Source organism: Salvelinus namaycush, unplaced genomic scaffold, assembly GCF_016432855.1.
Source record: "Salvelinus namaycush isolate Seneca unplaced genomic scaffold, SaNama_1.0 Scaffold545, whole genome shotgun sequence".
NCBI lineage: Eukaryota > Metazoa > Chordata > Actinopteri > Salmoniformes > Salmonidae > Salvelinus > Salvelinus namaycush.
In genome coordinates this window covers 99,725-121,000 of record NW_024061248.1, presented here as the reverse complement: position 1 = coordinate 121,000, position 21,276 = coordinate 99,725, and the positions used below count along the sequence as shown (strand labels likewise).

The window sequence follows — 21,276 nt, the reverse complement described above, 5'->3', positions numbered from 1 at the left end:
CAAAAATATCCCTGCATAAGGTATTTCATTTGGAACAATACAGATATTTTGTATAGAAACAAGTCTTTCTTTTTTAAAGAACGGGTTAATAATCATATCCTGTTGATGAGTCAACTTTTTAATGCAGAAGGATTGTTACTCAATTATGAAGAATTTTTATTTCGTTACAATATCCTTTACACGTCTAGAGAGTTTCGCCATAGTCTTTGATGCTATTCCATCTGGAAGTCTCATGTTGTTTAGAGGTGTAACCAGATCTCACCTTCTTGACCTACCCCCGATTTAATCCAGTTGACTCTCCAATAGGAAAAATGTGTTTCTCCTTGCTCCCTCAGAACGGGATATTTTGAATCCATTCCTTATGTCACAACTTACTGGAATACATTTGTCAATAATGTCTGTTGGGGGGAAAAGTCTGGTTATTACCACACATACCTGCTTGTTAACAAGGTAAAAGAGGTCTCTTTCAGAATGATCCATAAGTATGACTCTGTGAACCATTACCTGCAGAAATTTAAAAAAAAATACATTACCATGAACTGTACTTTTTGTGTTGAGCATCCATAAACAGTTTTGCATTTATTATGGCATTGTCTACATGAAAAGAAATGACAAGACATTCATTTTTGATGACTTTTGGGTTTTTTTAATGGGAGAATGTGCTGCTCGGTTTCCTTAACTGTAATAAGGAAAAACAATTTATCCTCAAATCTAAATTGTGCTAATGGCAAAATATCATATACATAAATTCACTAATAACAAACCACACTTCCGTGTTTTCTAGAAGGAATTCGAGCAGTACATGAAGACCATTCTTCTAATAAGAAAGCTGTTAAAACAAATCAATGTGTGTATCTTTAAAGGTCTTTGTATTAGCTGTCATTTGTTGTAGCATATGTTATCATTCTCTGTTTGTATACTTCTTGTATGTATACTGATTTTTCTGCAATAAAGCAAAAACACAGGAGGTATCAGCCAATGAAGTGGAGAGGCCATTTGGCCACTAGAGGCCTCTTATCATTCTCTGATTGACAGACACACAAAGGCAACGTCATGACATTTCAAAACCAATTGGGTTTATTGACATGTTTTCAAAAGACAATGGGATTTCCTTGATTCCTCGCAGGAGGAGGGGGGGACCCTAATTTTTAAAATATATTTAAGTAATTTAGCAGACGCTTATCGAGAGCAACTTACAGGAGCAATTAGGGTCAAATGCCTTGCTCAAGGGCACGTCGACAGACTTTTCACCTAGTCTGTTCGTGGGATTTGAACCAGCGACCTTTCGGTTACTGGCCCAACGCTCTTAACCACTAGGCTACCTGCCGCCCCTCTGCCCTTCTCATCCAATGGGTTTTGAGGACACAAGGAAATGCAATTGAGGTTATCCCATACATTCATAAATTGAGATGTAAATAATAGCAAAGCAACCACAGGGGTTTGTGGGTATTGTAGTCCAATCAGCACTGTCAGTGATAACAGATGGAGAGACTCACTCCTCCAAGCTGTCTCCGTAGAGGTTCTTCTTCCCTGCTAAAAGAAAGGAGAGGATGAAGGGATGATAAACACCATTTATTATTTCTGTAACGTTACACCCTAATGAACATGACCCTATTGGCTTGATTATCAGCTGTTTTCAGACAAGTGGGTCTGAACTTCTCTTTCTCAGTAATGTGCAGCCAATCAGACGAGATGAAAAGCCAGAATGAGTATGACATACTGGCATTTAAAATATGATAATTATAAACTGGGTGGTTCGAGCCCTGAATTCTGATTGGCTGACAGCCGTGGTATATCAGACCGCATACCACTTATTTGTACTTCTCTAATTACGTTGGTAACTAGTCTATAATAGCAATAAGGCACCTCGGTGGTTTGTGGTATATGGCCAATATACCACGGCTAAGGGCTGTATCCAGGCACGCATCGTGCCTAAGAACAGCCCTTAGCTGTGGTATATTGGTAGCTGTGGTATATTGGCCATATACCACACCCCCCCTGGCCGTATTGCTTAATTATAATACACATACTAGGAAACATTCTATTCTCGCACATAAGACAAGGATCAGAACAAATGGCACACAGAAGCCTATAGGTTATGGTCTAAAGTAGTGCACTATATAGGGAATAGGGTACCATAGGGCTCTGGTCTAAAGTAGTGCACTATATAGGGAATAGGGTACCATAGGGCTCTGGTCTAAAGTAGTGCGCTATATAGGGGTGCCATTTGGGACACATCCACTGACTCACCGTCCTTCTTGGGGGCGGTCCTCCCTGGCCGGTCAGACTCTGGTTTAAGCAGCGTCTCAGCCTTCTGGGTAAGCGTGACCTCATAGGTTTCTCGGTTCTTGTTCCTTAGATCCTCGTACATGATGGGCTTACTCCTGGGCTCCTCGTCATCCAGGAACGACTGGGCTGGAGGGGGCAGAGGTTAGAGGGTAAAGTCCTCGTACATGATGGGCTTACTCCTGGGCTCCTCGTCATCCAGGAACGACTGGGCTGGAGGGGGCAGAGGTTAGAGGGTAAAGTCCTCGTACATGATGGGCTTACTCCTGGGCTCCTCGTCATCCAGGAACGACTGGGCTGGAGGGGTTAGAGGTTAAAGGTTAGAAGTCCTCGTACATGATTGGCTTCCTCCTGGGCTCTTTGTCATATTGGAACAACTGGGTTTCAGGGGTCAGAGGTGACGGGTCAGGAAAAAGAACACGAGCACTTTTAATTTGACAAATTCAGGTAGGCCCATCCCAGTTTGCACAATTGCATTTTATGGATAGCAATCTGAATGCACAGAGATACCGTGATGAGATCCTGAGGACCGTGATGAGATCCTGAGGCCAGTGACGAGATCCTGAGGCCCGTTGTCGTGCTATTCATCCACCGCCATAACCTCATGTTTCAGCATGATAATGAACTGCCCCATGGCACAAAGATCTGTAAACAATTCTTGGAAGCTGAACATGTCCCAGTTCCATGACCTGCGTACCACAGACATTGAGCATGTTTAGAATGCTCTGGAAAGACCGTGTACGACAGTGTGTTGCAGTTCCCGCCAATTTCCAGCAACTTTGCACAGCCATTGAAGAGGCAAATGGTGGTCACACCAGATAGTGAGTGGTTTTCTGATCCAAGCCCCTACTTTTTTTAAATGTATTTTTTAAAGTTATCTGTATTCCCAGTCCTGTGAAATCCATAGATTAGGGCTTAATTAATTCATATCAATTGACTGATTTCCTTATACGAACTGTAACTTAGAAATTGTTGCATGTTGTGTTTTTTATTTTAAAAAATGTATTCAGCGTAGATAGATATCTACTTGGAAATAACTTGTTTTAACATGAACATTGTCATTGAGGACTTCCACCATTCTAAAGTAGTCAACTGAGTGGGACTTCCTGTGGGTTAGTTAAAGGAAAGATGACACCATTCCATCCAGGTCATCAGGAGGGATCAGCCAATGAATGATCTACTTGTGAAAAAACATTCCATAACTCCAGGGGGCAGTAAATCATCTACCTTGGGCTTTATACCTGTTCCGACAACACCCTCCAGGGGGCAGTATGCGCCCTTTCAGTTGGTTAAATAGTAGAAGATGGACTACTTCAACCTAGAGATGGCCTTAATGGTGCTGCTAGTGCCCTCAGACGCCACAATGGGACAGATGACAAATGATGTCATCTAACTAAGTCTATGGTGCAGATCTAGGATCAGCTTCCCCTCCCCCCAATGGTAACTTTAACCACTAGAGGGGGGGGGGGGGGGGGGGGGGGGATGCAACTGACCTAAGATCAGTGTCTAAGGGCAACTTCACCCTGCACCCTTCCGCTCGGTTCCTAGTGAAAACGACCCTGGGCTGCAGGGGACAGACATCCAAGAAATACAGGTTAGAGGTTAGAGATCAGAGGTTGGGCTGCAGGAGGAGAGGTGGAGGGGGGGGGGTCAGACTGAGGTTAAATCAGGCCGTTAACTAGGAGGATACCGTTGGAGGGTTGTCATGGTTAACGCCGTAGTTAGGTTACTACTTGCTGCCACGGTTACCTGGCATGTTGTAGTCGACGTCTGCAGCGGTGCGGCTGGTCTGTGCTGCGGTGGGGGCGTCACTGTATCCATAGTCTCTGGCGTGGGGTGGGACCTGACACACAGAATCAAAACGGCAACACTTACACAGAACACATGGTGTTGGAAATGAATGGAGATCGGGTGGACAACGGACTGATATGCAAACTGAGCCAGCGACCGCCTCGGATGCAGCTGTGGCAGACTGCAGTGTTGTTGTAGAAGCTCATCCTACATCCAGGACAACACTCCTCGGTATCAGACGGAGCAGCTACTACAACACTAGACTGAGGCTGCAGGGGGAACTCACTTATCTGGACTGTGTTGACCACTCTGTCTCCCAGCTACTACAACACTAGACTGAGTCTGCAGGGGGAACTCACTGCTCTGGACTGTGCTGACCACTGTCTCCCAGCTACTACAACACTAGACTGAGTCTGCAGGGGGAACTCACTGCTCTGGACTGTGCTGACCACTGTCTCCCAGCTACTACAACACTAGACTGGCCTGAGGCTGCAGGGGGAACTCACTGCTCTGGACTGTGTTGACCACTGTCTCCCAGCTACTACAACACTAGACTGAGGCTGCAGGGGGAACTCACTGCCCTGGACTGTGTTGACCACTCTGTCTCCCAGCTACTACAACACTAGACTGGCCTGAGGCTGCAGGGGGAACTCACTGCTCTGGACTGTGTTGACCACTCTGTCTCCCAGCTACTACAACACTGGCCTGAGGCTGCAGGGGGAACTCACTGCTCTGGACTGTGTTGACCACTGTCTCCCAGCTACTACAACACTAGACTGAGTCTGCAGGGGGAACTCACTGCTCTGGACTGTGTTGACCACTGTCTCCCAGCTACTACAACACTAGACTGAGGCTGCAGGGGGGAACTCACTGCCCTGGACTGTCCTGACCACTGTCTCCCAGCTACTACAACACTAGACTGAGGCTGCAGGGGGAAACTCACTGCTCTGGACTGTGCTGACCACTGTCTCCCAGCTACTACAACACTAGACTGAGGCTGCAGGGGGAACTCACTACTCTGGACTGTGCTGACCACTGTCTCTCATTCCATGTCCCAGAATGCTGCCGTTGGCAAGGACATCCTCACTTTTACTGTTAAGGCGAAGCTGCAAGTTCTACCAACAAAATATAATCTAGCACTCTGCTACCCTGCGAACCATGACCCATTTTATATTCTACATGAGGGAAAATTGCCCATGTTGTGAATGGTTGCTGTTCATACAAGGATTTTGTACATTGCTAGACGTGACCTCCTTGTTGACCTGATAGCCTGCGAGGTCAGACCGGTAGTCTCACCAACAGCACACATTAAACATTTATTTACTTAACTTTTATACAACTAAGCAAGTCAGTAAAGAACAAACTCTTATTTACAACGACGGCCTAGGAACAGTGGGTTAACTGCCTTGTTCAGGCAGAACGACAGAGATTTTTACCTTGTCAGCTTTCGGTTACTGACCCAACACTCTAACCACTAGGCTACCTGCTGGTTACTGGCCCAACGCTCTAACCACTAGGCTACCTGCTGGTTACTGGCACAACGCTCTAACCACTAGGCTACCTGCTGGTTACTGGCACAACGCTCTAACCACTAGGCTACCTGCTGGTTACTGGCCAGAGAGAACAGGGGGGACCAGGGAGAGCCAGAGAGAACAGGGGGGGCCAGGGAGAGCCAGAGAGAACAGGGGGGGCCAGGGAGAACAGGGGGGGCCAGGGAGAACAGGGGGGACCAGAGAGAACAGGGGGGACCAGAGAGAACAGGGGGGGACCAGAGAGAACAGGGGGGGCCAGAGAGAACAGGGGGGGCCAGGGAGAGCCAGAGAGAACAGGGGGGGCCAGGGAGAACAGGGGGGACCAGAGAGAACAGGGGGGACCAGGGAGAACAGGGGGGGCCAGGGAGAACAGGGGGGGCCAGGGAGAGCCAGAGAGAACAGGGGGGGCCAGGGAGAACAGGGGGGGCCAGGGAGAACAGGGGGGGCCAGGGAGAACAGGGGGGACCAGAGAGAACAGGGGGGACCAGAGAGAACAGGGGGGGCCAGAGAGAGCCAGAGAGAACAGGGGGGGCCAGGGAGAGCCAGGGAGAACAGGGGGGGCCAGGGAGAACAGGGGGGGCCAGGGAGAACAGGGGGGACCAGAGAGAACAGGGGGGACCAGAGAGAACAGGGGGGACCAGAGAGAACAGGGGGGGCCAGGGAGAACAGGGGGGGCCAGGGAGAACAGGGGGGGCCAGGGAGAACAGGGGGGGCCAGGGAGAACAGGGGGGGCCAGAGAGAACAGGGGGGGCCAGAGAGAACAGGGGGGGCCAGGGAGAGCCAGAGAGAACAGGGGGGGCCAGGGAGAGCCAGAGAGAACAGGGGGGGCCAGGGAGAGCCAGGGAGAACAGGGGGGGCCAGGGAGAACAGGGGGGACCAGAGAGAACAGGGGGGGCCAGAGAGAACAGGGGGGGCCAGGGAGAACAGGGGGGGCCAGGGAGAACAGGGGGGGCCAGAGAGAACAGGGGGGGCCAGAGAGAACAGGGGGGGCCAGGGAGAACAGGGGGGGCCAGGGAGAACAGGGGGGGCCAGGGAGAACAGGGGGGGCCAGAGAAAACAGGGGGGGCCAGAGAAAACAGGGGGGGCCAGAGAAAACAGGGGGGGCCAGAGAAAACAGGGGGGGCCAGAGAAAACAGGGGGGGCCAGAGAAAACAGGGGGGGCCAGAGAAAACAGGGGGGGGCAGAGAGAACAGGGGGGGCCAGAGAACAGGGGGGGCCAGAGAACAGGGGGGGCCAGAGAAAACAGGGGGGGCCAGAGAAAACAGGGGGGGGCCAGAGAGAACAGGGGGGGCCAGAGAGAACAGGGGGGGCCCAGGGAGAACAGGGGGGGGCCAGGGAGAACAGGGGGGGCCCAGGGAGAACAGGGGGGGGCAGAGAAAACAGGGGGGGCCAGAGAAAACAGGGGGGGGGCCAGAGAGAACAGGGGGGGGCAGAGAAAACAGGGGGGGCCAGAGAAAACAGGGGGGGGGCCAGAGAGAACAGGGGGGCCCAGAGAGAACAAGGGGGGGGGGGGGCAGAGAGAACAGGGGGGGCCCAGGGAGAACAGGGGGGGCCCAGGGAGAACAGGGGGGGCCAGGGAGAACAGGGGGGGGCCAGGGAGAACAGGGGGGCTAGGGAGAACAGGGGGGCCAGAGAAAACAGGGGGCCCAGGGAGAACAGGGGGGGCCCAGGGAGAACAGGGGAGGCCCAGAGAAAACAGGGGGGGCCCCAGAGAAAACAGGGGGGGCCCCAGAGAGAACAGGGGGGGGCAGAGAGAACAGGGGGGGGCAGAGAGAACCGGGGGGGGGGCCCAGGGAGAGCCCAGGGAGAACAGGGGGGGCCCAGGGAGAACAGGGGGGGGCCCAGGGAGAACAGGGGGGGAAAGAAAGAACAGGCGAGGCGAGGTGACGATAACTATGGCAGAGCAGTAGGCTAGGTTCTGCTCTGTTTCAGCTGTCGTGGGCAGCCTAGCTGTTTGGAGAAGGAGGTGCTTCCTGTACTGTTGGTTGCCATGTATACAGGGACATTTGAAAAGTTTGGTTCCATTTTCTATGTACATTTGATGGGTAGATTCAAAGAAAGTATTTAAACGTGTGTGTACCTGGCTCTGGGGGTCAGAGGCCTGGAACATGGGGTCAAAGGTCACCTGGTCGGGGTCACTCATCTCTGACTGGGGGCCCTGAGACGACCTGAGAGAGAAGAAGAGAGTGTGTGAAAGAGAGAGTGAGTGATCGAATGTATGTATGTATATGTGTGTTACTGACTGTGCGTTGGGTCTGGTCTTCTGTCTCAGTGCTTCTCCCAGAGGGGACTGCTCCAGCCTCTTGAACTTCTCCTGACAATGCTTCATGTACGATATCTTCCCTGCCAGGTAGCCACACAGCCCCGCAACTGGACACACACACACACCTGTATTACATTCTCATAATAACAATGCGCACACACTTTATACACAAACACATGTCTGTACACAAACACATGTCTGTACACAAACACACTTTATACACAAACACACTTTATACAAAAGCACACGTCTGTGCACAAACACACTTTATACAAAAGCACACGTCTGTACACAAACACACTTTATACACAAACACACGTCTGTACACAAACACACACTTTCTACACAAACATCTGTATTCGGTGAACTCACAGGCCACTTTAGGGAGAGATCCAAACCTGGATGACAACGTCAGAACTCCTAGAACACAGGAAGGAACACAGGAGAGTCAGTCTTGATGTCACCAGGGTTAAGACAGGAAGGAAGACAGGAGAGTCAGTGGAGTGGAAGCTACTAAGTGGAAGCTACTATTCTATATCAGAGTATTGAGATGCTCCCTTGGATACGCTCCTAGATCATACATGTACACTGAGATATAGTGATGATGGAAATGGGAGGCGGGCCTACCTCTATGGATGAGGCCTTGAGTGACAAGCATGCTGACCACTGAGAAGGGCACGGCTGTAGGAAGGGAGGGGAGAAACAAGGTTAGAATCACATGTGCACCAATACCTGTACATAGAAGGAATGATATATAGAGCATGAACCTGACTCCTGTAAAATATAGACTCCTGTAAAAATCTATTGCTATTTTGTTAGTCATGGTAACTTACATCTGTACCAGAAGCTCTCCTGGTTGCATTCTCTGAAGACTCTCCTCTCATCTTCTGTGGGGATGTAATCCATTCCTACAGGACTCTATATATATACACACACACACACACACACAACTAACCTCCATTGATTTTATCAATACATATCCATTGAAGTAACCGGTTTGTTATTTTTTTTGTCAAGAATTCGAGTGGATAGAAAACGTTAGCTAGCTAGCCTCCAGCTTGCTAGTAGCAGTAAGCATGCTAACTGACCAAGTGACAGATGAGGCTAGCTAGGGTACAGTATCTTAGTTACTGTAGCAGTTTACTGTTATGGGTTTACCTGTGCTTTGCCCTGTCGCTCTTCAGTGAATCCCGTAGACATTGGTGTCATATTGTAAAACTGTGTCGGTCAACTTTGTCTTTCAGAGCATGTATAGCAACAACTTGCACAGACACACTCCCCGTATAGATTTCGTAAATGACGGGTACAAATTCATAGCATGTATAGCAAAAACGTGCACAGACACACTCCCCGTATTGATTTCGTAAATATTTGGTCACAATGTCATTGCATGGAGCGAAGCTGACCCGGAAGTAGTAGTAGCCATGGCACGGGAAGTTTGACGATAACTTTTATTTTAAATGTTTTTCTTAGCAGTAATATCGCATTCATAGAGCAACAACATTACACGAGGAAATGTATTCTAGCTCTTTTTTTCCCCTAAATCCATTTATCGAATTAACCCCAAGGGGTGTGGTATATGGCCAATATACCACGGCTAGTGGCTGTTCTTATGCACGACACAATTTGCGAGGTCACTTTTCCTCGCATGTTTTTGACGTCAAACTTATCATTTAGATTGTTGCTATGATACAAATCACATGACGAGGACGTTTGCGATCAATGTGCATTATATCTCACAAGCGGGCAAGGGTAGGGAACAAATATGAAACGCTAATGCGTATTCTGATTGATTGATAGAAAATGTAGCTGCCCACACACACAAACACACACCTCAGCGCCTGCTCCTAATCTACAGGGGGGGGGGGGGGGGGTTTCAGTGAGAATGTGAAGTGAGGTATTTTGCCAACATGTATTTAGGCATATTAAAACACGTCAGTTTAACCCCGATCACGAGTATGTCACAAGCTGGCTCATAGCCTGTGACAAAAATGAGGGGACACGAACAACAGGTATAGGCCAATTTAAAAAGGTTCTTTATTCTACAACAAACTATTAACTTAAACTAAGAAAAAGGAATGAGGTGTGGAAGTATCATAATGTAAGGTGTATGTAAAGTGCATGGATGCGTGAATATGTGTGTGTGAACATGACTGAGTGAAAACTATGCAAAACTACAAAGGAACAACCAAATCATGAGCATACCTGGAGGAGGAGAGAGAGAGAGAGAGAGAGGTGATTAGTGACAGTTTAAATACTTAGAGCCCAGGTGACTCCAATCACTAACGACCCCTCTGCCTGCAGGAGGAACCATCCCTGCGCTGCAGAGGAGGAGCCGTGACAAGTATCATCCTGTCAATTTACAGATACAATTACAAATACGAGTATGACCATGTCACTGTACATAGATCTTTCGATTCTTATTTTATATTGTGTTATTGAGTGTACGTTTGTTTATGTGTAACTCTGTGTTGTTGTTTGTGTTGCACTGCTTTGCTTTATCTTGGCCAGGTCACAGTTGTAAATGAAAACTTGTTCCCAACTGGCCTACCTGGTTAAATAAAGGTTAAATTAGAAAAAACACCCCTAGTTACTACTAGTGTCTTGTTGATGATGAAGTAGTAGGCGACTGTTTCTCCTCCATGTCTGAGGGTCGTTGCTTCCCTGTGGTCGATGGTGGAATCATATTTTACTGAGAGCAGAAAACAAGCGTGATGAAACTATTCCTACAATGTCTGGAACGCTACAAAATACCAGAAATAGTTGGTGTCATTCGGTTGGCTGTGTGTGCACGAACGTGATTTCAGCATTTTGGTACATCGTCTACTTGTGTGTAATCAGACGGACATTTAGACAACAAAATCAATTTATATAGAATTTCTACCGTGTTGCATGATGGGAAAAAAGTCGGACCGTGATATAATATAGTAAAACAAAGTGCATCGCTTTTCCACCGCTTTGTCCTCAACCGTATTCGTAAACGTCATTAAACCCTGGTCGATATGATGTGATATTATCAGTAGTAGAAGTGCTAACCGTGAGTCAAACACCTTTGTCCTGGAGTCAGACCCCCTCTACCAACGTGTACAACTCATACTTACCTGGCAAGGGAGACACCGTGATCAAGAAGGCGGTTCACCCAGGGCGAGGCTCAGCCATTGCACTCCGGCTGTGCTGACCCCTGCGAATTTCTCAAATGTGGAAATCTCGATTGCATAATTTATGGTAGTGGGGGACTGCGTTCGCGCTCTCCCCTGATCTTCATGTTAAAAATAATCTATGAGGTGTTGAAAGTTGTTACGTCATGTGAGTTCTGATGAGTTTCGTATTCAGAAGGAGATTTATCAACATTTCCATTTTCTTACTTATCAGATGAATGGTTTTAGAATATAGGATCTATTTAAAAGCCAACTAAGGCCTCAGAGATACTTTTTGTCTTCTGAAAACCCCAATGTGTGTGATCTGTTATTGTACCACTGGTGATTATGCCTGTCATGTCCTGATTATGTCAAGGAAAAAGTCATCTGGATTGAGGTTGTATTTGCAAGATAATTAAGTCATTTATTGGACAGTTTGTCATTTAAACCCACAATAAAAAGGCTGTATCACATCCGGCCGTGATTGGGAGTCCCATAGGGCGGCGCACAATTGGCCCAGCTTCGTCCGGGGTAGGCAGTCATTGTAAATAAGAATTTGTTCTTAACTGATTTGCAATATTTATTGACAACAATAGATTACTGCTCATTGTAACATAATGATCAACATTAAGAGGGAGGAAATTGATTGAATGACTTGGATAATCACATTAGCTTTGAACGTGTCCCTGAAGTTGAAATGTCCAGAATACAGATTTAGAACGTAAACTTGGTCTGCTTTGATTTCATATCGTCTGAAACGGAACCGGTCTATATCACCGAGGCTCATCAACTTTGTATATTGTATCCAACTCTCATTTCGTTTTCAAACTTATTTTTGTGTCATTGTAAGTGTGGTTGTATTGTGTTTTAAATTGTCAAATAAATCTTTCTACCTAAGTGATCCTTAAGGTGGGGCGATGGCGTCATCAGCCACTTCACAGTCGAGAAATGAGAGTTGTATTGACTATACAAAGTTAATGAGCCTCGGTGATATAGATGGATTTATTCATATTCTCAGCAGTCAGGTACCTATCCAGTTCACACCCAAGACAGCTGACAGAGGTTTTTGGTGTAACCACTGAGTTATCCAGGGGAGCCTGCACATTTACTCTGGATCCAAATAAGATGGATTCTGTTGTTCCAAGATGCAGATCCATGACAACAGACATTTCCCTGGTCAACCATTACCATGACAACAGATATTACCCTGGTCAACCATTACCATGACAACAGACATTTCCCTGGTCAACCATTCCACAGACATTTCCCTGGTCAACCATTACAGTTCCACAGACATTTCCCTGGTCAACCATTACAGTTCCACAGACATTTCCCTGGTCAACCATTCCACAGACATTTCCCTGGTCAACCATTACAGTTCCACAGACATTTCCCTGGTCAACCATTACAGTTCCACAGACATTTCCCTGGTCAACCATTCCACAGACATTTCCCTGGTCAACCATTACAGTTCCACAGACATTTCCCTGGTCAACCATTACAGTTCCACAGACATTTCCCTGGTCAACCATTCCACAGACATTTCCCTGGTCAACCATTACCATGCCACAGACATTTCCCTGGTCAACCATTCCACAGACATTTCCCTGGTCCATTTATTTCCTGATGAAGTCAGTCAAAACAGAGATGTCAGTGGAGTGGGTCTTTCTAAAAACCAGACTGTAGTTCTGATAACAGTATTCTTGTCAGTATATTCATCCATCTATTCATAAATGACTTTTTCCAGCACCTTAGACTGAACACTCAAAATAGATACAGGTCTGTTTTGCTGCCCTTCTTGTGGATAGGGGTCACTCTAGCATTGGCCATATACCACAAACCCCAGGGGGGCATTATGGCTATTAGAAACTGGTTACCAACTAAATTAGAAAACTAAAAATATTTGTTTTTGTCAATCTGCATTCAGGGTTCAAACCACCCAGTTTATAATTCCTAATAGATCACCTGTCTGAAAAGTAGACAAACTATAAATTGTAGTAGCCTATTCACTTGGCCCAGCGTTGTCCAGGTTTAGCCGGTGTAGGCCGTCATTGTAAATAATAATTTGTTGCCTAGTTAAATAAATCGGACTTGCCTAGTTAAATAAAGGTTAAATAAAGATAATTAAATAAAAACTCAGCTATGGAGGCCAAAACAACCACTCAGTCAAGCTATTTTTGACTGTGATTTCAGTAGGTGCATGTCGTATGCATCAATACGTGTAACACTTACTGTTAAGAAAAACGTTTCTCCCCCGTCCTATTACCATAGATAGAACAATGTGTTCATTATTAACGTCTCTGTTACTGTAGCTACTAGAGGTGTGTGGAGTAGTCAGACAAAACGAGGATCGTAACTGATATGGGCAATTTTCTGGAAACGATTATGATCCAAGTCTTTTTTGTAATAATCCGTGATCGGAATAAACACATTTTTTTTCGGGTGCCAGCAAGAATCTCTGTCATGTGCGTGATCTAAATAAATCACCTGGCTAGTTTCCGTGTCTGTAAAGAGAAGGGCAGTAGGTTGATCCTGCTGCTCTGATTGGATAGAGTGAAGCTGGATTTCATCCTCCGCTGGCTTCATCATTTCATCCTCTCTCTTTTCCTGGCATGTTTCTGGTCTGATCATAGTGTTATCATTTAGAGTTCTGCAGCCTGCTACTATGATAAATTACAAATACGAGTATGTCCATGTCAGCACGCCCCTAGTAGCTACTACTGTGTCTTGTTGTTGATGACGTAGTAGGCGACTGTTTCTCCTCCATGTCTGGGGATCGTACGCCACCCTGTGGTCGATGGTGGAATTACATGTTACGGAGAGCAGAAAACAAGCGTGAAGAAACTATTCCTACAATGTCTGGAACGCTACAAAACACCAGAAATAGTTGGTGTTATTCGGTTGGCTGTGTGTGCACGAACGTATTTTCAGCATTTTGGCACATCGCCTACTTGTGTGTAATCAGACGGACATTTAGACAACAAAATCAATTTATATAGAATTTCTACCGTGTTGCATGATGGGAGAACAGTCGGACCGTGATATAATATAGTAAAACAAAGTGCATCGCTTTTCCACCGCTTTGTCCTCAACCGTATTCGTAAACGTCATTAAACCCTGGTCGATATGATGTGATATTATCAGTAGTAGAAGTGCTAACCGTGAGTCAAACACCTTTGTCCTGGAATGAGTCTCCCTCTACCAACGTGTACAACTCATACTTACCTGGCAAGGGAGACACCGTGATCAAGAAGGCGGTTCACCCAGGGCGAGGCTCAGCCATTGCACTCCGGCTGTGCTGACCCCTGCGAATTTCTCAAATGTGGAAATCTCGATTGCATAATTTATGGTAGTGGGGGACTGCGTTCGCGCTCTCCCCTGATCTTCATGTTAAAAATAATCTATGAGGTGTTGAAAGTTGTTACGTCATGTGAGTTCTGATGAGTTTCGTATTCAGAAGGAGATTTATCAACATTTCCATTTTCTTACTTATCAGATGAATGGTTTTAGAATATAGGATCTATTTAAAAGCCAACTAAGGCCTCAGAGATACTTTTTGTCTTCTGAAAACCCCAATGTGTGTGATCTGTTATTGTACCACTGGTGATTATGCCTGTCATGTCCTGATTATGTCAAGGAAAAAGTCATCTGGATTGAGGTTGTATTTGCAAGATAATTAAGTCATTTATTGGACAGTTTGTCATTTAAACCCACAATAAAAAGGCTGTATCACATCCGGCCGTGATTGGGAGTCCCATAGGGCGGCGCACAATTGGCCCAGCTTCGTCCGGGGTAGGCAGTCATTGTAAATAAGAATTTGTTCTTAACTGATTTGCAATATTTATTGACACCAATAGATTACTGCTCATTGTAACATAATGATCAACATTAAGAGGGAGGAAATTGATTGAATGACTTGGATAATCACATTAGCTTTGAACGTGTCCCTGAAGTTGAAATGTCCAGAATACAGATTTAGAACGTAAACTTGGTCTGCTTTGATTTCATATCGTCTGAAACGGAACCGGTCTATATCACCGAGGCTCATCAACTTTGTATATTGTATCCAACTCTCATTTCGTTTTCAAACTTATTTTTGTGTCATTGTAAGTGTGGTTGTATTGTGTTTTAAATTGTCAAATAAATCTTTCTACCTAAGTGATCCTTAAGGTGGGGCGATGGCGTCATCAGCCACTTCACAGTCGAGAAATGAGAGTTGTATTGACTATACAAAGTTAATGAGCCTCGGTGATATAGATGGATTTATTCATATTCTCAGCAGTCAGGTACCTATCCAGTTCACACCCAAGACAGCTGACAGAGGTTTTTGGTGTAACCACTGAGTTATCCAGGGGAGCCTGCACATTTACTCTGGATCCAAATAAGATGGATTCTGTTGTTCCAAGATGCAGATCCATGACAACAGACATTTCCCTGGTCAACCATTACCATGACAACAGATATTACCCTGGTCAACCATTACCATGACAACAGACATTTCCCTGGTCAACCATTCCACAGACATTTCCCTGGTCAACCATTACAGTTCCACAGACATTTCCCTGGTCAACCATTACAGTTCCACAGACATTTCCCTGGTCAACCATTCCACAGACATTTCCCTGGTCAACCATTACAGTTCCACAGACATTTCCCTGGTCAACCATTACAGTTCCACAGACATTTCCCTGGTCAACCATTCCACAGACATTTCCCTGGTCAACCATTACAGTTCCACAGACATTTCCCTGGTCAACCATTACAGTTCCACAGACATTTCCCTGGTCAACCATTCCACAGACATTTCCCTGGTCAACCATTACCATGCCACAGACATTTCCCTGGTCAACCATTCCACAGACATTTCCCTGGTCCATTTATTTCCTGATGAAGTCAGTCAAAACAGAGATGTCAGTGGAGTGGGTCTTTCTAAAAACCAGACTGTAGTTCTGATAACAGTATTCTTGTCAGTATATTCATCCATCTATTCATAAATGACTTTTTCCAGCACCTTAGACTGAACACTCAAAATAGATACAGGTCTGTTTTGCTGCCCTTCTTGTGGATAGGGGTCACTCTAGCATTGGCCATATACCACAAACCCCAGGGGGGCATTATGGCTATTAGAAACTGGTTACCAACTAAATTAGAAAACTAAAAATATTTGTTTTTGTCAATCTGCATTCAGGGTTCAAACCACCCAGTTTATAATTCCTAATAGATCACCTGTCTGAAAAGTAGACAAACTATAAATTGTAGTAGCCTATTCACTTGGCCCAGCGTTGTCCAGGTTTAGCCGGTGTAGGCCGTCATTGTAAATAATAATTTGTTGCCTAGTTAAATAAATCGGACTTGCCTAGTTAAATAAAGGTTAAATAAAGATAATTAAATAAAAACTCAGCTATGGAGGCCAAAACAACCACTCAGTCAAGCTATTTTTGACTGTGATTTCAGTAGGTGCATGTCGTATGCATCAATACGTGTAACACTTACTGTTAAGAAAAACGTTTCTCCCCCGTCCTATTACCATAGATAGAACAATGTGTTCATTATTAACGTCTCTGTTACTGTAGCTACTAGAGGTGTGTGGAGTAGTCAGACAAAACGAGGATCGTAACTGATATGGGCAATTTTCTGGAAACGATTATGATCCAAGTCTTTTTTGTAATAATCCGTGATCGGAATAAACACATTTTTTTTCGGGTGCCAGCAAGAATCTCTGTCATGTGCGTGATCTAAATAAATCACCTGGCTAGTTTCCGTGTCTGTAAAGAGAAGGGCAGTAGGTTGATCCTGCTGCTCTGATTGGATAGAGTGAAGCTGGATTTCATCCTCCGCTGGCTTCATCATTTCATCCTCTCTCTTTTCCTGGCATGTTTCTGGTCTGATCATAGTGTTATCATTTAGAGTTCTGCAGCCTGCTACTATGATAAATTACAAATACGAGTATGTCCATGTCAGCACGCCCCTAGTAGCTACTACTGTGTCTTGTTGTTGATGACGTAGTAGGCGACTGTTTCTCCTCCATGTCTGGGGATCGTACGCCACCCTGTGGTCGATGGTGGAATTACATGTTACGGAGAGCAGAAAACAAGCGTGAAGAAACTATTCCTACAATGTCTGGAACGCTACAAAACACCAGAAATAGTTGGTGTTATTCGGTTGGCTGTGTGTGCACGAACGTATTTTCAGCATTTTGGCACATCGCCTACTTGTGTGTAATCAGACGGACATTTAGACAACAAAATCAATTTATATAGAATTTCTACCGTGTTGCATGATGGGAGAACAGTCGGACCGTGATATAATATAGTAAAACAAAGTGCATCGCTTTTCCACCGCTTTGTCCTCAACCGTATTCGTAAACGTCATTAAACCCTGGTCGATATGATGTGATATTATCAGTAGTAGAAGTGCTAACCGTGAGTCAAACACCTTTGTCCTGGAATGAGTCTCCCTCTACCAACGTGTACAACTCATACTTACCTGGCAAGGGAGACACCGTGATCAAGAAGGCGGTTCACCCAGGGCGAGGCTCAGCCATTGCACTCCGGCTGTGCTGACCCCTGCGAATTTCTCAAATGTGGAAATCTCGATTGCATAATTTATGGTAGTGGGGGACTGCGTTCGCGCTCTCCCCTGATCTTCATGTTAAAAATAATCTATGAGGTGTTGAAAGTTGTTACGTCATGTGAGTTCTGATGAGTTTCGTATTCAGAAGGAGATTTATCAACATTTCCATTTTCTTACTTATCAGATGAATGGTTTTAGAATATAGGATCTATTTAAAAGCCAACTAAGGCCTCAGAGATACTTTTTGTCTTCTGAAAACCCCAATGTGTGTGATCTGTTATTGTACCACTGGTGATTATGCCTGTCATGTCCTGATTATGTCAAGGAAAAAGTCATCTGGATTGAGGTTGTATTTGCAAGATAATTAAGTCATTTATTGGACAGTTTGTCATTTAAACCCACAATAAAAAGGCTGTATCACATCCGGCCGTGATTGGGAGTCCCATAGGGCGGCGCACAATTGGCCCAGCTTCGTCCGGGGTAGGCAGTCATTGTAAATAAGAATTTGTTCTTAACTGATTTGCAATATTTATTGACAACAATAGATTACTGCTCATTGTAACATAATGATCAACATTAAGAGGGAGGAAATTGATTGAATGACTTGGATAATCACATTAGCTTTGAACGTGTCCCTGAAGTTGAAATGTCCAGAATACAGATTTAGAACGTAAACTTGGTCTGCTTTGATTTCATATCGTCTGAAACGGAACCGGTCTATATCACCGAGGCTCATCAACTTTGTATATTGTATCCAACTCTCATTTCGTTTTCAAACTTATTTTTGTGTCATTGTAAGTGTGGTTGTATTGTGTTTTAAATTGTCAAATAAATCTTTCTACCTAAGTGATCCTTAAGGTGGGGCGATGGCGTCATCAGCCACTTCACAGTCGAGAAATGAGAGTTGTATTGACTATACAAAGTTAATGAGCCTCGGTGATATAGATGGATTTATTCATATTCTCAGCAGTCAGGTACCTATCCAGTTCACACCCAAGACAGCTGACAGAGGTTTTTGGTGTAACCACTGAGTTATCCAGGGGAGCCTGCACATTTACTCTGGATCCAAATAAGATGGATTCTGTTGTTCCAAGATGCAGATCCATGACAACAGACATTTCCCTGGTCAACCATTACCATGACAACAGATATTACCCTGGTCAACCATTACCATGACAACAGACATTTCCCTGGTCAACCATTCCACAGACATTTCCCTGGTCAACCATTACAGTTCCACAGACATTTCCCTGGTCAACCATTACAGTTCCACAGACATTTCCCTGGTCAACCATTCCACAGACATTTCCCTGGTCAACCATTACAGTTCCACAGACATTTCCCTGGTCAACCATTACAGTTCCACAGACATTTCCCTGGTCAACCATTCCACAGACATTTCCCTGGTCAACCATTACAGTTCCACAGACATTTCCCTGGTCAACCATTACAGTTCCACAGACATTTCCCTGGTCAACCATTCCACAGACATTTCCCTGGTCAACCATTACCATGCCACAGACATTTCCCTGGTCAACCATTCCACAGACATTTCCCTGGTCCATTTATTTCCTGATGAAGTCAGTCAAAACAGAGATGTCAGTGGAGTGGGTCTTTCTAAAAACCAGACTGTAGTTCTGATAACAGTATTCTTGTCAGTATATTCATCCATCTATTCATAAATGACTTTTTCCAGCACCTTAGACTGAACACTCAAAATAGATACAGGTCTGTTTTGCTGCCCTTCTTGTGGATAGGGGTCACTCTAGCATTGGCCATATACCACAAACCCCAGGGGGGCATTATGGCTATTAGAAACTGGTTACCAACTAAATTAGAAAACTAAAAATATTTGTTTTTGTCAATCTGCATTCAGGGTTCAAACCACCCAGTTTATAATTCCTAATAGATCACCTGTCTGAAAAGTAGACAAACTATAAATTGTAGTAGCCTATTCACTTGGCCCAGCGTTGTCCAGGTTTAGCCGGTGTAGGCCGTCATTGTAAATAATAATTTGTTGCCTAGTTAAATAAATCGGACTTGCCTAGTTAAATAAAGGTTAAATAAAGATAATTAAATAAAAACTCAGCTATGGAGGCCAAAACAACCACTCAGTCAAGCTATTTTTGACTGTGATTTCAGTAGGTGCATGTCGTATGCATCAATACGTGTAACACTTACTGTTAAGAAAAACGTTTCTCCCCCGTCCTATTACCATAGATAGAACAATGTGTTCATTATTAACGTCTCTGTTACTGTAGCTACTAGAGGTGTGTGGAGTAGTCAGACAAAACGAGGATCGTAACTGATATGGGCAATTTTCTGGAAACGATTATGATCCAAGTCTTTTTTGTAATAATCCGTGATCGGAATAAACACATTTTTTTTCGGGTGCCAGCAAGAATCTCTGTCATGTGCGTGATCTAAATAAATCACCTGGCTAGTTTCCGTGTCTGTAAAGAGAAGGGCAGTAGGTTGATCCTGCTGCTCTGATTGGATAGAGTGAAGCTGGATTTCATCCTCCGCTGGCTTCATCATTTCATCCTCTCTCTTTTCCTGGCATGTTTCTGGTCTGATCATAGTGTTATCATTTAGAGTTCTGCAGCCTGCTACTATGATAAATTACAAATACGAGTATGTCCATGTCAGCACGCCCCTAGTAGCTACTACTGTGTCTTGTTGTTGATGACGTAGTAGGCGACTGTTTCTCCTCCATGTCTGGGGATCGTACGCCACCCTGTGGTCGATGGTGGAATTACATGTTACGGAGAGCAGAAAACAAGCGTGAAGAAACTATTCCTACAATGTCTGGAACGCTACAAAACACCAGAAATAGTTGGTGTTATTCGGTTGGCTGTGTGTGCACGAACGTATTTTCAGCATTTTGGCACATCGCCTACTTGTGTGTAATCAGACGGACATTTAGACAACAAAATCAATTTATATAGAATTTCTACCGTGTTGCATGATGGGAGAACAGTCGGACCGTGATATAATATAGTAAAACAAAGTGCATCGCTTTTCCACCGCTTTGTCCTCAACCGTATTCGTAAACGTCATTAAACCCTGGTCGATATGATGTGATATTATCAGTAGTAGAAGTGCTAACCGTGAGTCAAACACCTTTGTCCTGGAATGAGTCTCCCTCTACCAACGTGTACAACTCATACTTACCTGGCAAGGGAGACACCGTGATCAAGAAGGCGGTTCACCCAGGGCGAGGCTCAGCCATTGCACTCCGGCTGTGCTGACCCCTGCGAATTTCTCAAATGTGGAAATCTCGATTGCATAATTTATGGTAGTGGGGGACTGCGTTCGCGCTCTCCCCTGATCTTCATGTTAAAAATAATCTATGAGGTGTTGAAAGTTGTTACGTCATGTGAGTTCTGATGAGTTTCGTATTCAGAAGGAGATTTATCAACATTTCCATTTTCTTACTTATCAGATGAATGGTTTTAGAATATAGGATCTATTTAAAAGCCAACTAAGGCCTCAGAGATACTTTTTGTCTTCTGAAAACCCCAATGTGTGTGATCTGTTATTGTACCACTGGTGATTATGCCTGTCATGTCCTGATTATGTCAAGGAAAAAGTCATCTGGATTGAGGTTGTATTTGCAAGATAATTAAGTCATTTATTGGACAGTTTGTCATTTAAACCCACAATAAAAAGGCTGTATCACATCCGGCCGTGA

At 45.0% G+C, this 21,276-nt stretch overlaps 1 protein-coding gene and 4 non-coding genes across 7 annotated transcripts; 4 read left to right on the top strand and 1 right to left on the bottom strand.

The window, feature by feature from the left end:
* Nucleotides 1-1,262: 1,262 nt before the first annotated feature.
* LOC120041804 (OCIA domain-containing protein 1-like) lies at nt 1,263-9,273 on the bottom strand. Of its 3 annotated transcripts, none has more exons than XM_038986671.1 (9): nt 9,031-9,273; nt 8,706-8,790; nt 8,500-8,553; nt 8,245-8,292; nt 7,853-7,979; nt 7,690-7,777; nt 4,036-4,129; nt 2,251-2,415; nt 1,263-1,533 (listed from the first exon to the last, which is right to left on the bottom strand). In XM_038986671.1, the coding sequence occupies exons 1-9, from the start codon at nt 9,079-9,081 to the stop codon at nt 1,493-1,495; spliced, it is 753 nt and encodes a 250-aa protein (XP_038842599.1). In that variant the 5' UTR covers nt 9,082-9,273; the 3' UTR covers nt 1,263-1,492. The 3 variants fall into 3 exon arrangements, with proteins under 3 accessions (XP_038842599.1, XP_038842600.1, XP_038842601.1); XM_038986672.1 differs by having other exon boundaries at nt 1,263-1,530; XM_038986673.1 differs by lacking the exons at nt 1,263-1,533; nt 2,251-2,415 and adding an exon at nt 2,461-2,583.
* A 1,692-nt stretch (nt 9,274-10,965) lies between these two features.
* LOC120041814 lies at nt 10,966-11,129 on the top strand. Its single transcript, XR_005475950.1, has one exon. It is a non-coding gene; the product is annotated as a U1 spliceosomal RNA (small nuclear RNA).
* A 3,097-nt stretch (nt 11,130-14,226) lies between these two features.
* LOC120041813 lies at nt 14,227-14,390 on the top strand. Its single transcript, XR_005475949.1, has one exon. It is a non-coding gene; the product is annotated as a U1 spliceosomal RNA (small nuclear RNA).
* Nucleotides 14,391-17,487: 3,097 nt separating this feature from the next.
* Nucleotides 17,488-17,651, top strand: LOC120041812. The gene has a single exon (XR_005475948.1). It is a non-coding gene; the product is annotated as a U1 spliceosomal RNA (small nuclear RNA).
* A 3,097-nt stretch (nt 17,652-20,748) lies between these two features.
* On the top strand, nt 20,749-20,912 carry LOC120041811. Its single transcript, XR_005475947.1, has one exon. It is a non-coding gene; the product is annotated as a U1 spliceosomal RNA (small nuclear RNA).
* Nucleotides 20,913-21,276: the final 364 nt, after the last annotated feature.

Coding starts and splice junctions, on each gene's coding strand:
- LOC120041804 (XM_038986671.1), bottom strand. CDS start 9,081: ATGACACCAATGTCTACGGGATTCACTGAAGAGCGACAGGGCAAAGCA. Junction 8,554..8,705: donor GGAGAGCTTCTGGTACAGAT/GTAAGTTACCAT, acceptor CCCTTCCTACAG/CCGTGCCCTTCTCAGTGGTC. Junction 2,416..4,035: donor CGTCGACTACAACATGCCAG/GTAACCGTGGCA, acceptor TGCCCCCTCCAG/CCCAGTCGTTCCTGGATGAC.